The 15,562-nt window shown below is 54.9% G+C and overlaps 1 protein-coding gene across 4 annotated transcripts in view; it reads left to right on the top strand.

Annotated features, from left to right (window-relative positions):
- cd2bp2 (CD2 (cytoplasmic tail) binding protein 2) overlaps positions 1-1,696 on the top strand; it is a 33,527-nt gene extending 31,831 nt beyond the window's left edge. For all 4 annotated transcript variants that reach the window (XM_068027632.1, XM_068027635.1, XM_068027633.1 and 1 more), the window contains exons 6-7: positions 796-896; positions 1,296-1,696. In XM_068027632.1, the coding sequence (XP_067883733.1) occupies positions 796-896; positions 1,296-1,406 (212 nt within the window). In that variant the 3' untranslated portion in view covers positions 1,407-1,696. The remainder of the gene's footprint in view (positions 1-795; positions 897-1,295) is intronic.
- Positions 1,697-15,562: the final 13,866 nt, after the last annotated feature.

Genomic DNA, 15,562 nt, shown 5'->3' with positions numbered 1-15,562 from the left:
TCTCTCAGGGTGATATCTGTCCACTGACTGGTGTCTCTCAGTCCCTCTCTCTCAGGGTGATATCTGTACACTGACTGGTGTCTCTCAGTCCCCTCTCTCTCAGGGTGATATCTGTACACTGACTGGTGTCTCTCAGTCCCTCTCTCTCAGGGTGATATCTGTACACTGACTGGTGTCTCTCAGTCCCCTCTCTCTCAGGGTGATATCTGTACACTGACTGGTGTCTCTCAGTCCCTCTCTCTCTCAGGGTGATATCTGTACACTGACTGGTGTCTCTCAGTCCCTTTCTCTCAGGGTGATATCTGTACACTGACTGGTGTCTCTCAGTCCCTCTCTCTCAGGGTGATATCTGTACACTGACTGGTGTCTTTCAGTCCCCTCTCTCTCAGGGTGATATCTGTCCACTGACTGGTGTCTCTCAGTCCCTCTCTCTCAGGGTGATATCTGTACACTGACTGGTGTCTCTCAGTCCCCTCTCTCTCAGGGTGATATCTGTACACTGACTGGTGTCTCTCAGTCCCTCTCTCTCAGGGTGATATCTGTACACTGACTGGTGTCTCTCAGTCCCCTCTCTCTCAGGGTGATATCTGTACACTGACTGGTGTCTCTCAGTCCCCTCTCTCTCAGGGTGATATCTGTACACTGACTGGTGTCTCTCAGTCCCTCTCTCTCTCAGGGTGATATCTGTACACTGACTGGTGTCTCTCACTCCCTCTGTCCGAGATGTATCTCTGCTGTTTGTGGGGAATTGACATCGGTGTTACTGGCTTTGTTTTTTCCATCTTCCCACTGCAGAGATATTCCCGACTGGCCTTTCGGAAGTGATGTGGGAATACAAATGGGAAAACACAAATGATGCCGAGCTCTACGGCCCGTTCTCCAGCAGCCAGATGCAGGTAGTGTCACACGGGGGCATCAACTCTGTCCTGTTTTCTTTTCCTGTTTGCTAACGGTTTTTGCCAGCCCTGACGCATCCACATCCAAAGCTTAACGCTGCATGATGCTTTCATTGTCAACATGCCAGGCGTAAAGTGGGCCTTCAGGAAATAAATCCTGTCCTGTTTTCCCCCCCCCCCCCCCCCCCCCCCACTCTGAGCCTTGGGGTTTCCGCCAAGGTCCCAAGGTGTCAGATGGGGGTGGTGTCAATCTGCACCAGTGAGGTCTCGGAGCCTGGTTTCGTTTGGGCGTCGTTGGCACCGTTTCTCCCTCGGACGTTCAATGATCTGCTGCCGCTGGGTGTGGCTCGTTCAAACTAACCTCCTCTGTTTCTCCCCCCCACCCCTATCTTTCCGCAGGACTGGGTGGACCAGGACTACTTCCGTGATGGCGTATACTGTCGCAAAGTGGGAGAGCCGCACAGCCTTTTCTACAGCTCACGCAGGATCGACTTCGACCTCTACACGTGACCGGGGGCAGGGGGCGGGTAAGAGTGGGGGCGGACCCGCCCAATCCTCGCGGAAAGGAGCCCACGGAATGGCTTTCCCAGCCTCCCGGACCTGGCCCGTCTGCCACCCTCCGAACTGTCTTCCTTCCTAGCCTCGTCAGGACGGAGTCGAACTGAACTCTTCATCCCGGGCTAGGGCGAGGACGTCTACCCGTTTCTGCCGATTGTGTGTGTGTGTGTGTGTGTGTGTGTGTGTGTGTGCTGTCGTTTCAGCTGTGTATTCATTTTCGCAAAAAGAAAAATTGAGAAATACTCGCCGGAGTGTTGTGTTCAGTTCCGGGCAATGCCTGACGGGAGAGGGCGCGAAGCCGATTGGCCAGAACGTGACCGGGCGTGTTTTCATCCTGGGCTTTCGCTGGTGAGGCCTGCATTTGCAGATGTTACGAAACTCGGAAACATAGTTCACAATGAGCAGGGTTGTAACAGACTTTGGAGGACGTGGACTCTTGAACTAGGCAGACAAGTGGCAGGTGCAGTTTAACACAGTGTTATGACCAGGTGAGAAAGGTGTCTAGGGGTCTTCCTCAGCTTTCGGCTGGTCTTATTGTAACTGGGTTTAATTTTAAACACATTGTTTTTAGCTCCCCCCTCGGTGAATCCTTGTTCACCGCTTTCCAATTATAAGGCAAAGAAACCAGCACAAACAGGCTTTCTTAGGTTTAAAGAAGAAATGTTGAAATTTATTAAACTTAAACTCTAATTTGGTTAATGCCTACGGCTCCATGACACGCGAGCATGCATACACGATACACGCATGCAGATAGAGACAGAAAGAGCGGAAGAAAAATTAAGTGGAAAGGTTTGAGGCAATATCTGAAGAGTTTGTGTTCGGGTTCTTCGAGCTCACTAGCATCCTTCATCGTAGGTAGCTCTTGCTTTTCGGTGGGGCCCAGTATTCTTCTTAAACTTTGTTCACTGTGGGAGACTTTTCTCTCTTGGGGTTCATGTGTCTTCAGTGGGTCTTCAGTTCCGTGAGAAAGAGATGGAAGCAGACGGGAGGGAGGTGGGCGCAGTCCAGGAGGCAAGAGCATTCAGAGTTTCAAACACACAAAATGCCAAAAAAACCTCCAAAAGGCAGTTAGTCATTTGACTAAACTGGTCCGACCACCTCTGTTTGTGTATTCGGCCATCTTAGCAGTTCACCTGGAACGCTAGCCCCTCCACCCTCGATGTCTGGTAGGCATTGTCCAGTTATAACGAGGGTTCAGGTACATTTCTGTGTGTACAGAAGTCATTGCCTTTAATTAAAAAAAAAATGGCATTGATAAAGAGCTAGATGGGACAGGTAAAAACAGGTACTTGTACAAAACTTTCTTAAAACCATTCGCGTCCAGTTGCGGTCGCCACATTGCCTGTCGGCCTTGCAGATGGTGCGGAGGCGATGACTCGATTAATTCCTGGGATGAGGGATTTCAGTTCATGCAGAGAGACTGGCGAAGCATCACATGTTCTCCTTTGAGGAGAGAAGGTTAAGGGGAGATTTAATCGAGGCGTTCGAAATCGGGAAGGATTTGGATAGAGTAAACAAGGAGAAACTGTCGGAGGGCCGGCACTGAGGGAGCGCCGCGCTGGCGGAGGGTCAGTGCCGTGAGTGCCCTGCACAGTCGGAGGTGTCGCCTTACAGATGCAACAATAAACCGAGACCCCTGTCTGCCCTCTCGGGTGGCCGTATAAAATCCCATGGCCGCTGTTTTGAACAACGGGGGAGTTATTCCCCAGTGCCCTGGGCTCAATATTTTCCCCTCAATCCACCTCGCAAAAACAGAAGTTCTGGGTCTTTAATCATATTGATTGTGGGATCTTGCTGTGCGCCAATTGGCTGCCGTGCTTCCGCCATTACAACACGTGACGACACTTCCGAAAGTACGTGCTTGGAGAGGTCCGGTGGTGGTGATAAGTCCGATAGAAATCGAAGGGTCTTTCCAGGGCCCTTCACAAGAGTATTACATAACAAAATGTGACTCCACGTCAGGAGATATTCGGTCAGGCGACCAGTATCTTGGTCAAAGAGGTTGCTTTCCAGGAGCGTCTTGAAGGAGGAGGGCAAGAGAGAGAGGCGGAGAGGTTCAGGGAGGGAATTCCAGAGCTGAGGGTCCTTGGCAGCTTAAGGCGTGGCTGTCAATGACGGAGCGATGAGAACCCGGGGGATGGTCAAGAGGCCGGAATTGGTGGAGCACAGAGATCTCGGAGGGTGGTAGGGGCTGGAGGAGGTTACAGAGATAGGGAGGGTCGTCAGGGCTGGAGGAGGTTACAGAGATGGGGAGGGTGGTAGGGTCTGGAGGAGGTTACAGAGATAGGGAGGGTGGTAGGGGCTGGAGGAGGTTACAGAGATAGGGAGGGTGGCAGGGGCTGGAGGAGGTTACAGAGATAGGGATGGTGGTAGGGGCTGGAGGAGGTTACAGAGATGGGGAGGGCGGTAGGGGCTGGAGGAGGTTACAGAGATGGGGAGGGTGGTAGGGGCTGGAGGAGGTTACAGAGATTGGGAGGGTGGTAGGGGCTGGAGGAGGTTACAGAGATAGGGAGGCTTGTAGGGGCTGGAGGGGGATATAGAGGTAGGGAGGGTTGTCGGGGCTGGAGGAGTTTACAGAGATAGGGTTGTTGGGGCGGGAGGAGGTTACAGAGATAGGGCTGTTGGGGCTGGAGGAGGTTACAGAGATAGGGAGGGCTGGAGGAGTTTACAGAGATAGGGTTGTTGGGGCTGGAGGAGGTTACAGAGATAGGGTTGTTGGGGCTGGAGGAGGTTACAGAGATGGGGAAGGTCATAGGGGTTGGAGGAGGATACAGAGGTAAGGAGGGTTGTGGGATAAAAACAAGAATTGCTGGAACCACTCAGCAGGTCTGGCAGCATCTGTGGAAAGAGAAGCAGAGTTAATGTTTCGGGTCACTGACCAGAACTGTCAGAACTGCTGTGTGGTTCCAGCATTTCTTGTTTTTATTTCAGATTTCCAGCATCTGCAGTATTTTGCTTTTATTTTAGGATGGTTGTGGGAGCTGGAGGAGGTTACAGAGATAGGGAGGGTTGTAGGGGCTGGAGGAGGCTACAGAGATAGGGAGGGTTGCAGGGGTTGGAGGAGGTTACAGAGATAGGGAGGGTTGGAGGTGGTTACAGAAATAGGGAGGGTTGTAGGGGCTGGAGGAGGCTACAGAGATAGGGAGGGTTGTAGGGGCTGGAGGAGGCTACAGAGATAGGGAGGGTTGCAGGGGTTGGAGGAGGTTACAGAGATAGGGAGGGTTGGAGGTGGTTACAGAGATAGGGAGGGTTGTAGGGGCTGGAGGAGGCTACAGAGATAGGGAGGGTTGGAGGAGGTTACAGAGATAGGGAGGGTTGGAGGAGGTTACAGAGATAGGGAGGGTTGCAGGGGCTGGAGGAGGTTACAGAGATTGGGAGGGTTGCAGGGGCTGGAGGAGGTTACAGAGATAGGGAGGGTTGTAGGGGCTGGAGGAGGTTACAGAGATAGGGGGGGTTGTAGGGACTGGAGGAGGTTACAGAGATAGGGAGGGTTGTAGGGGCTGGAGCAGGTTACAGAGATAGGGAGGGTTGTAGGAGCTGGAGGAGGTTACAGAGATAGGGAGGGTTGTAGGGGCTGGAGGTGGTTACAGAGATAGGGAGGGTTGCAGGAGCTGGAGGAGGTTACAGAGATACGGAGGGTTGCAGGGGCTGGAGGAGGTTACAGAGATTGGGAGGGTTGCAGGGGCTGGAGGAGGTTACAGAGATAGGTAGGGTTGTAGGGGTCGCAGGTGGTTACAGAGATAGGGAGGGTTGTAGGGCTGGAGGGGATATAGAGGTAGGGAGGGTTGTCGGGGCTGGAGGAGTTTACAGAGATAGGTTTGTTGGGGCTGGAGGAGGTTACAGAGATGGGGAAGGTCATAGGGGTTGGAGGAGGATACAGAGGTAAGGAGGGTTGTGGGATAAAAACAAGAATTGCTGGAACCACTCAGCAGGTCTGGCAGCATCTGTGGAAAGAGAAGCAGAGTTAACGTTTCGGGTCACTGACCAGAACTGTCAGAACTGCTGTGTGGTTCCAGCATTTCTTGTTTTTATTTCAGATTTCCAGCATCTGCAGTATTTTGCTTTTATTTTAGGATGGTTATGGGAGCTGGAGGAGGTTACAGAGATAGGGAGGGTTGTAGGGGCTGGAGGAGGCTACAGAGATAGGGAGGGTTGCAGGGGTTGGAGGAGGTTACAGAGATAGGGAGGGTTGAAGGGGCTGGAGGTGGTTACAGAGATAGGGAGGGTTGCAGGGGCTGGAGGAGGTTACAGAGATAGGGAGGGTTGTAGGGCTTGGAGGAGGTTACAGAGATAGGGAGGGTTGTAGGAGCTGGAGGAGGTTACAGAGATCGGGAGGGTTGCAGGGGCTGGAGGAGGTTACAGAGATTGGGAGGGTTGCAGGGGCTGGTGGAGGTTACAGAGATAGGGAGGGTTGTAGGGTTGGAGGAGGTTACAGAGATAGGGAGGGTTGCAGGGGCTGGAGGAGGTTACAGAGATAGGGAGGGTTGTAGGAGCTGGAGGAGGTTACAGAGATAGGGAGGGTTGCAGGGTTTGGAGGAGGTTACAGACATTGGGAGGGTTGCAGGGGCTGGAGGAGATTACAGAGATAGGGAGGGTTGTAGGGGCTGGAGGAGGTTACAGAGATAGGGAGGGTTGCAGGGTTTGGAGGAAGTTACAGACATTGGGAGGGTTGCAGGGGCTGGAGGAGATTACAGAGATAGGGAGGGTTGTAGGGGCTGGAGGAGGTTACAGAGATATGGGGGTTGTAAGGACTGGAGGAGGTTACAGAGATAGGGAGGGTTGCAGGGGCTGGAGGAGGTTACAGAGATAAGGGAGGGTTGTAGGGTTTGGAGGAGGTTACAGAGATAGGGAGGGTTGCAGGGGCTGGAGGAAGTTACAGAGATTGGGAGGGTTACAGGGGCTGCAGGAGGTTACAGAGATAGGGAGGGTTGTAGGGGCTGGAGGAGGCATTTTCTGATGATGTCACCGAGGGGCAGCATATCGATGAAAAATAGGCGGGGGGAGGTGGACAGGGATAGATCCTCAGGTGGGTGGAGGGACACCAGATGTAACGGTGCGGGAGCAGCAAGAGAAACCATAGCAGGCGATTCTCTGGCTCCGATGAGAATAGATAAGGGTGGAACCAGGTGAGAGCAGTCCCACCCCACTGGACAACAGTGGAGAGGCGTTGGAGGAGGATGATGTGGTCAGCCATGTCAATGGGTGCAGACAGGCTGAGGAGGATGAGGAGGGAAAGTTTACCTTCGTCACGGACATGCAGGATATACACACTAGTGTTTAGACGAATGAGGGGTGATCTTATTGAAGCATATAAGATTCCGAGGGGTCTTGACAGGGTGGATACTGAGAGGATGTTTCCCCTCCTGGGGGGAATCTAGAACGAGGGGGCACAGTTTCAGAATAAGGAGTCTCCCATTTAAGACGGAGATGAGGAGGAATTTCTTCTCTCAGGGGGTTGCTAATCTTTGGAATTCTCTTCCCCAGAGAGCAGTGGAGGCTGGGTCATTGAATGTATTCACGGCTGAGTCTCTTTAATCCCTCAGCTAGACCACACTTGGAGCACTGTGTACAGTTCTGGTCTCCATATCCCTCGGGTTTGACCACACTCGGAGCACTGTGTACAGTTCTGGTCTCCATATCCCTCAGTTAGACCGCACTCGGAGCACTGTGTACAGTTCCAGTCTCCATATCCCTCAGTTAGACCACACTCGGAGCACTGTGTACAGTTCTGGTCTCCATATCCCTCGGGTTTGACCACACTCGGAGCACTGTGTACAGTTCTGGTCTCCATATCCCTCAGTTAGACCGCACTCGGAGCACTGTGTACAGTTCCGGTCTCCATACTGTAAAAAGGAGTGTGGGAGGGGGTACAAAAACAAAGGTTTACAAAGATGATACCTGAACTGAGAGGTTATAACTATCAGGAAAGATTGACCAGGCTGGGGCTCTTTTCTCTAGAACAGAGAAGGCTGAGGGGTGAACCTGATCGAGGTCTTCAAGATTACGACAGGGGTTTCGATCGGGTAGACGTAGAGAAGATGTTTACACTTGCGGGCGAGACCAGAACGAGGGGGCCCATCAATATAAGACAGTCTCTAATAAATCCAATGGGGGAATTCAGGAGAATGGTCTTTCCCCCAGGGAGTGGTGAGAATGTGGGACTCGCTCCCACAGGGAGTGGTTGAGGTAAATCGTATCGATGGATTTAAGGTGGGGGAGCTGGATAAACACAGGAGGGAGACAGGAATAGAAGGATTTGGTGATGGTGGCGGAGGGGGGGGGGGGGAGATGAAGAGGGGGTGGGAGGAGTTTGTTGGCGTGGAGGACTTTGTCATGGCCGACGGGGCCTCCGCGTGTCCCCGCCCTGTCCGAATCCGGTGCCGAGCCGGGAGCTGAGTGCTCCGACTGGCTTTCTTCTTCAGTCCAGGGGGGGCGAGTATATGTGTGTGTACGTGAGTCGAGGCTAATGCAGGTGTGGTTAGAGTGTATCCGAGAACAGGTTCTGAACGCACATCCAGATTTGCAGTAGAACACGTCCAAAAACAGGTTGAAATCGGACCCCGCTGTCTCATATTTCATGGGGTTGGCTCCGATTCCAGCCTCCACCCTTGTCCCAGATTGGAGAGGATTTATCGCCAAAGACACCAGTCATTGAGAGGTTATCAACGCAGGGACACGGACTGGAGACTGTGCAGGTTCGTGCTCACGAGCAAGGGCCAATTGGCTGTATTAATACTCATCACCTTCTTGGGGTCTCTCTCTCTCTCTCTCTCTCTTTGTCTTCCAGCCCAACAGACCCAGACAGCATGACCAACGTCGCCCTCTTGGTGCTACTGGTAGCAGCTGCCGGCTGCAGTGAGTAATCGGAGAACCCGGGGCTGAAACTGGGAGAGGACTGGGTCAGGCGGAGGGGCTGGGGCAAGAGTGCAGGAGGAGATCACTCCCCAGATAGGGGGGTGGTGGGGGGGGTGGGGTGTTTAGAGGGACTGCCCCAGATGCAGGAGTGTGAGAGAGAGATGGGGGAGGGGGATTAGAGGGACATCCCCAAATATAGGAGTGTGAGAGAGAGGGGGGTTCGAGGGACCTCCCCAGATACAGGAGCGTGTGAGAGAGAGGGGGAAAACCTTCCGCTGGCTGGAGTCATACCTAGCGCAAAGGAAGATGGTTGTGGTTGTTGGAGGTCAATCATCTGAGCTCCAGGACATCACTGCAGGAGTTCCTCAGGGTAGTGTCCTCGGCCCAACCACCTTCAGCTGCTTCATCAATGACCTTCCTTCAATCATAAGGTCAGAAGTGGGGATGTTCGCTGAGCATTGCCCAAAATTCCCAGCCTCCGACCTGCCCTCGTCGCCACGACTTGTCCGACCATATATGGGGGCTGCCTCTCTCCGTCAAGCCCTACCTCAGGGGACCTGTGAATTGTGAAGTGGTGATCTCCCTCTGGCCGTCTTACTCGGGGCTGACGTGACCGGCGTCTGTGACGGCCGTTGACTGCCCAAATTTGGCGTGCTCGTAACATTACCTCTTTCTCTGCAGCCCGCGCCCTGGAGTGTAACCACTGCGAATGTCTTGGCACGGGCAGAAATTGCACCAGCGCTGTTGTGACCTGCGGCCCTGGGCGAACCCGCTGCATCGTAGTGTATTACCAAGCTTCGTCCTGTAAGTGATCAGTCTCAGCCAGGCTCCCCCCCGCCCTGCCCCTCCACCTCGCTCTCAGCCGCTGTGCGGTCTCTCCCCATCCCGTCTTTCTCTCCCTCTCCCTCCCTCTCTCCCCACACCCCCTCGTCCGTACCTGTCAATTCCCGTCGCCGCGTTCGTATCCCGCGTCCCCCCCCCCCCCCCTCTCTCTCCCCCTCCCTGTCTCTCCCCCCAGTCTCTAACGGAATGTTCCTTCCTCCCTCACAGCCCCTCGGTTCGTGCGGAACTGCGCCCAGCCGCTGGAGTGCGACGTCTTCGGCAAGACGGTCAACGAGACGCGGCTGCAGCACAGGTGTTGCACCGTCGATCGCTGCAACTAACGGCGAGGTGGGGTGTCGGGGGGTCCTTGGCTCCAGGATCGCGCCTCCCGCATGCCGTTCGCTCGTGCCCCTTTGTTCTCCCTCAATCCCTCTTGCGTCTGTTGTCACTATCTTTGATGATACCTTCATAGTAACCGAGAATTTTTAAATCACCCAGCAGTGATATATATATTGGGAGCACTGCGATCAGTGACCATCAGTTTGCATGCCTCAGTAGCGATTGTGAAAGCTTCAATTTGAAATGTTTCTTTTCTTGCCGATTGACACTGTTCAATAAATGCCCCCATCAAAGGGACACAGTGCCCTGCGTTTCTTCACTGAGAATGTAGCGTGACTGCTCGGTATCGAAAGCGCAGAAAATAGGCCATTCAGCCCATCGTCCGTGTGCCAGCTCTGCTCGCACACCCATCAGAATTTAGCACGCCCTGATTAACACGTCCCCTCTCCCGACCGCGTCTTTCCAGTCGCCCCGATTCTGAGTAGCCCGGAGAATATCTCGAGGCGGAAAACGTTCTGCTCGCGGCAAGGCGGAGTTAGCGGCTGAACGTTAGGAGGGGCAAAGGGGAGGGAGGGTGCGATGAGGAAGGGAGGTGAGGGAGGCTCGAATGATGCAGAGGAGCTGGCACGGAGTTGTGCTGTTTTTTTCCCTTTTTTAAAAAAAAAAATCGAATAGACAAAAAAACCTCAAATTAAAATGCCATTCTCGGCCTCGACGATGCACTCCAGTCCCTGCGGTGCCCACCGGTCGCGGAAGGCCTCAAGCGTACTGGCGGACACCGCATGCTCCTTCTCCAGGGACACCCGGGCGCGAACGTAACCGCGGAAGAGGGGCAGGCAATCGGGGAGGACGGACCCCCCCCCCCCCCCCCCCCCCACCGACGGCCCGCAACCTGGACCTGTGAATTGCCACCTTGGCCAGGCCCAGGAGCAGACCGACGAGGAGATCCTCCTCCCGGCCCAAGCCCCTCCGCACCGGGTGCCCAAAGATCAGGAGCGTGGGACTGAAGTGCAGCCAGAATTTGAGGAGCAGCCCCTTCAGATACTCAAAGAGGGGCTGCAACCTCGCACACTCCGTATAAACGTGGAACACGGACTCGTCCAGGCCGCAGAAAGTACAGGCGGCCTGGGAGTCCGTGAACCTACTTAAAAGTCTATTGCACGGGACTGCCCTGTGCGGCACCCTCCACCCCAGGTCCCCGATGTAAAGGGGGAGGACTCCCGCGTAGAGAGACCTCCATCGGGGTTTCCCCTCGCCGCCAGATGGCAACGCGGACCGCCAGGGCGTGTCCGGCCGGCTGACGAGGGCGAGGAAGTGGAGAGTGTGCAGGAGCAGCCCGTACAGGAAACCCCTCCGCTCCAATTGGAATGGCACCAGGAGCCAGGTGGCTTCGTCTCCCGGAACGGTGTGGGTTTCCTGCAGAAAGCTCACCGCGTATCTCCCTTCCCTGAGGACTGAGAGATTGTGAAATCTGCGGTGAGACCCCCTGCTGCCGTTGATGTTGAGGCTGGCTATGGTTATCTTCATGTCAAAGGTAATTAAAACCCGTCACCAACACCTCACTGTGAGGAGGGAGTGGAAGTGCACCTGGCCCTCCACTCCCCCAGCAACCCATTGAGGAACACATTAAAACGGCGCCTCTCAACCAGTTTCACGTCCGCGCGCTTGCCCGCTATCTTAAGGGCGGCACGGACGGACTGGATGATCAGCGCCAGATTCGACCAACGGTCGAGGGCCAGCTGAACTTTATTGCGGCAACCTCTGCAAGCCGCGAGGAAATCCCGGAGTTCCGCCGTGGGGATGAGAGGAGATTCGGTGGGAGGCACGAGGGACTCCACCACCTCACTGGCGATGGAATCAAGATCATCCTCCGTGCCCCGCACCGAATCCCCATCCTCCTCCGGGTCGTCACCGCCAGCGGCCGACACATCCACCACACACTGTGGGGCGGACGTCCCGGCCGCGCCAGCTGGTCCCGCCTCCGTCACGATCCCACCCCCAGGATCGATGGCGGAGGAGTCCTCTCTGGGTTCTATTGTGAAACTGGAGCCTGCAGGCACCAGCGGATCAGGACCCCCCCTCCACCTCCGTCCCCAGGCCAATGAGTGGTCCAGGGGAGACAGAAGTTCCCGACTCCGGGAAACCAGCCGGAGCCGAGACTGGAGGCGGAGGGAGGAGGCTATCTCCCGCTCCGCCAGCACCCACAGGCCCAGCAGATGGGGCAGCATTCTCAGTTATAACTGGGTCGGGTGTCTCCTGGTTGGTGGTGGACTCCGGCTGGGAGGCCCGACCCTCTGGGGCCTCGCCCTCCCCTTCATTCAGGACACCCGACCCAGTAGCAGTGGCAGAATGGGCGGCTTCCCCAGGCTCCCCCACCACAAGCAGGGCCCCACTTACTCCTTCAGGAGGGGCCTCATGTACCGGGGCCATCCCCTCCCCTCCATCCTGAGGAATAGGGAGCACCTGCCCGGACTTTGCAGCCTTGGTGGTGGCGGTAGGGGGTACCTGAGGACCAGAAACAGGAGGCAGCTCCCCTCCAACAGATGGGCCCTGCACCTCAGGGCACTGTGTTATTTCTGTGGAGGGGTGCCTTCTCCTCTTTTTCCCACTTGGGCGCGGAGACTCAGAGACCTCCATGTCATCAGAGGCCTCCGCCTCCGCACCCTTTTTTCCCTTTTTAGTCACCCTGGGCCTGAGCCCAGCCCTGGGACAGGTGGATTCCATGGGAATGGGCTTTGGGCTGAGCTCAGGCTCGGGTTGAGTCAAAGTGTCCAGGGGACGCGCCTCATGATGTTTCTTTTTTCCCCGCGTCTTCCTTCCGCTCGGACGGACGCTCCCCTCCCCGCCGGAGGCTGTGAAAACCACAGCCTCCGGAACCGACTGAGCGGTGTCTGTTGGATCTGCGGGGGGAGTGGGAGGAGGTGCTGTGGAACCACTCTGGGCCGCCGAGGTGGAGCTGGCGGCCGGGAGGTTGGGGCAATTCTTACGAACATGCCCCACCCCCTTGCAGACGTGGCACCGCGCTCCATCCGAGGTCCAGAAGACGCGGTAGGCCGTCCCCTGAAACTCTATACCGAAGTGGCCCCCCAAGACCTCCTCCCGCGCCAGCTGCATGAATAGCTGGCGGCGGAAGGAGTAGACACGTCGGAGGCTGTGCTCCCGAAGACCGAGCGGGACTGGGGTGATCCCCGACCTCACCTCCCCCAGATGGTGTCGGTGGGGGAGGAGGAGCTCATCAGGAATGAAGGGTGGGACGTTCGACAAGGTTACCCGATGTGCAGTGGCCCCCAGAGGGTCCACTGGCAGGAAAATCCCACCCACTGTGAGCCCCGTACTTAGTAGTTGGGGTGGGGAGGGAGCTCCCTATCCAAAGATGTTAAACACAGGAGCTCCCTATTGAACAATGCAGCCCCACCCAAGGTCTTCAGGTCTCTTCTTTCCCCACCCCCAACAATCAATGAAAAAGACTTTCAGTACAAAACAAACTCACAAAAGAGCTTCCAGTTCTTCCAGTTCTCTGCCTTCCTTCCTTTGTTGAAATTTGGAACAAACTTTTGTTTCAGTCTCAGTCTCTCCCTCTTGCAGCAGTCACACAGCCTCCAACCTCTGCACACAGCAACAGTCAGCTGCACCTCGTTGATGCACTCAGGCTCCCAAATCAGAGAGCAGCCAATCCCCGTACTGTACCTGCCTTGAGAGTGTTTGATGAGGACAGTGCAGAGGGAGCTTTACTCTGTATCTAATCCCCTTTTTTTATGTTTTATTCTTTTTTTTAGAGGGAGCTTTACTCTGTATCTAACCCCCATGCTGTGCCTGTCCTGGGGAGTGTTTGATGGGGGACAGTGTAGAGGGAGCTTTACTCTGCATCTAACCCCCGTACTGTACCTGTCCTGGGAGTGTTTGATGGGGGAGAATGTAGAGGGAGCTTTACTCTGTATCTAACCCCCGTACTGTACCTGTCCTGGGGAGTGTTTGATGGGGGACAGTGTAGGGGGAGCTTTACTCTGTATCTAACCCCCCGTACTGTACCTGTCCTGGGAGTGTTTGATGGGGGAGAATGTAGAGGGAGCTTTACTCTGTATCTAACCCCCGTACTGTACCTGTCCTGGGGAGTGTTTGATGGGGGACAGTGTAGGGGGAGCTTTACTCTGTATCTAACCCCCCGTACTGTACCTGTCCTGGGAGTATTTGATGGGGGACAGTGTAGAGGGAGCTTTACTCTGTATCTAACCCCCCGTACTGTACCTGTCCTGGGAGTGTTTGACGGGGACGATGTAGAGGGATCTTTACCCTGTCCCTATTGACCCCTGATGTTGCTTGGGGTCCCATTTTGCCTCTTTTGCCCTGGGGGTTAATGTTTGAGGATCGATACCTGTTCACGCCGTCCGGGAAACACCACGCAGATACAAGACTGTGGCAAATACAGCGGGTTTTATTTTGGCACGCACTCTTTCCTCACCGGCATGAGGGGGCTCAGCTTGAGGCATTGCCGACGCGCGCTGCGACAGAGCCTGAATCCAGGTTGGCGCCCGGCCGGGACCCTCGGGCAGGGCTTGCGGTGGGCTTGCCATCATTCTTGGGGGATACAGCAGCCGTAGATCCAGATGCAGAGCCTGCTTATGCGGATCTCCCCGGGTATGCACCCGTCCACTCGGCATTTCCCTCCGGCATCGTGGCAGCCGTAGGTAGTACCTGTAACCCAGAAAGCGAGACAGGTGATTGATCCGGTGTTCTGGGGACGGGGTGGTGGGGGGGGGGCTGGGGGGAGGGAACGTAGGGGAGCGGGTTAGAGACCGAATGGCAGGATATTGCGCAGATGTGTGTTGTCAGCACTTTGATAGAGTTAAATAAAATTTACGGACACTTCAGAGGGAAAAACATACTTGACCTCGTCCTCACCAATCTGCCTGCCGCAGATGCATCTGCCCATGACTGTATTGGTAGGAGTGACCACCGCAAAGTCCTTGGGGAGACAAAGTCCCGCCTTGACATTGAGGATACCCTCCATCGTGTTGTGTGGCACTATCACCGTGCTAAATGGGATAGATTTCGAACAGATCTAGCAATGCAAAACTGGGCATCCATGAGAAAAAGTACCCAGGTATGTCCTGTACACCAAAAGCAGGACAAGTCCAACCCGGCCAATTACCGCCCCATCAGTCTACTCTCAATCATCAGTAAAGTGATGGAAGGTGTCATCAACAGTGCCATCAAGCAGCACTTGCTTAGCAATAACCTGCTCAGTGACGCTCAGTTTGGGTTCCGAAAGGGCCACTCAGCTCCTGACCTCATTACAGCCTTGGTTCAAACATGGACAAAAGAGCTGAACTCAAGAAGTGAGGTGAGAGTGACTGCCCTTGACATCAAGGCAGCATTTGACCGGGTATGGTATCAAGGAGCCCGAGCAAAACTGAGGTCAATGGGAATCAGGGGGGAAAACCCTCCACTGGTTGGAGTCATACCTCGCGCAAAGGAAGATGGTTGTGGTTGTTGGAGGTCAATCATCTGAGCTCCAGGACATCACTGCAGGAGTTCCTCAGGGTAGCGTCCTCGGCCCAACCATCTTCAGCTGCTTCATCAATGACCTTCCTTCAATCATAAGGTCAGAAGTGGGGATGTTCCCTGATGATTGCACAATGTTCAGCACCATTCGAGACTCCAGATACTGAAGCAGCCCATGTAGAAATGCAGCAAGACCTGGACAATATCCAGGCTTGGGCTGGTAAGTGGCAAGTAACATTCGTGCTACACAAGTGCCAGGCAATGACCATCTCCAACAAGAGAGAATCGAACCATCTCCCCTTGACATTCAATGGCATTACCATCTCTGAATCCCCCACTATCAACATCCTGGGGGTTACCATTGACCAGAAACTGAACTGGGCCAGCCACATAAATACCGTGGCTACAAGAGCAGGTCAGAGGCTGGGAATTCTGCAGTGAGTAACTCACCTCCTGACTCCCCAAAGCCTGTCCACCATCTACAAGGCACAAGTAAGGAGTGTGATGGAATACTCTCCACTTGCCTGGATGGGTGCAGCTCCAACAACACTCAGGAAGCTCAACACCATCCAGGACAAAGCAGCCTGCTT

Source organism: Heterodontus francisci, unplaced genomic scaffold (genome assembly GCF_036365525.1).
Source record: "Heterodontus francisci isolate sHetFra1 unplaced genomic scaffold, sHetFra1.hap1 HAP1_SCAFFOLD_752, whole genome shotgun sequence".
Classification (NCBI taxonomy): Eukaryota; Metazoa; Chordata; class Chondrichthyes; order Heterodontiformes; family Heterodontidae; genus Heterodontus; species Heterodontus francisci.
The sequence above is the reverse complement of the archived record's forward strand: the minus strand, read 5'-3'. Positions and strand labels throughout refer to the sequence as shown.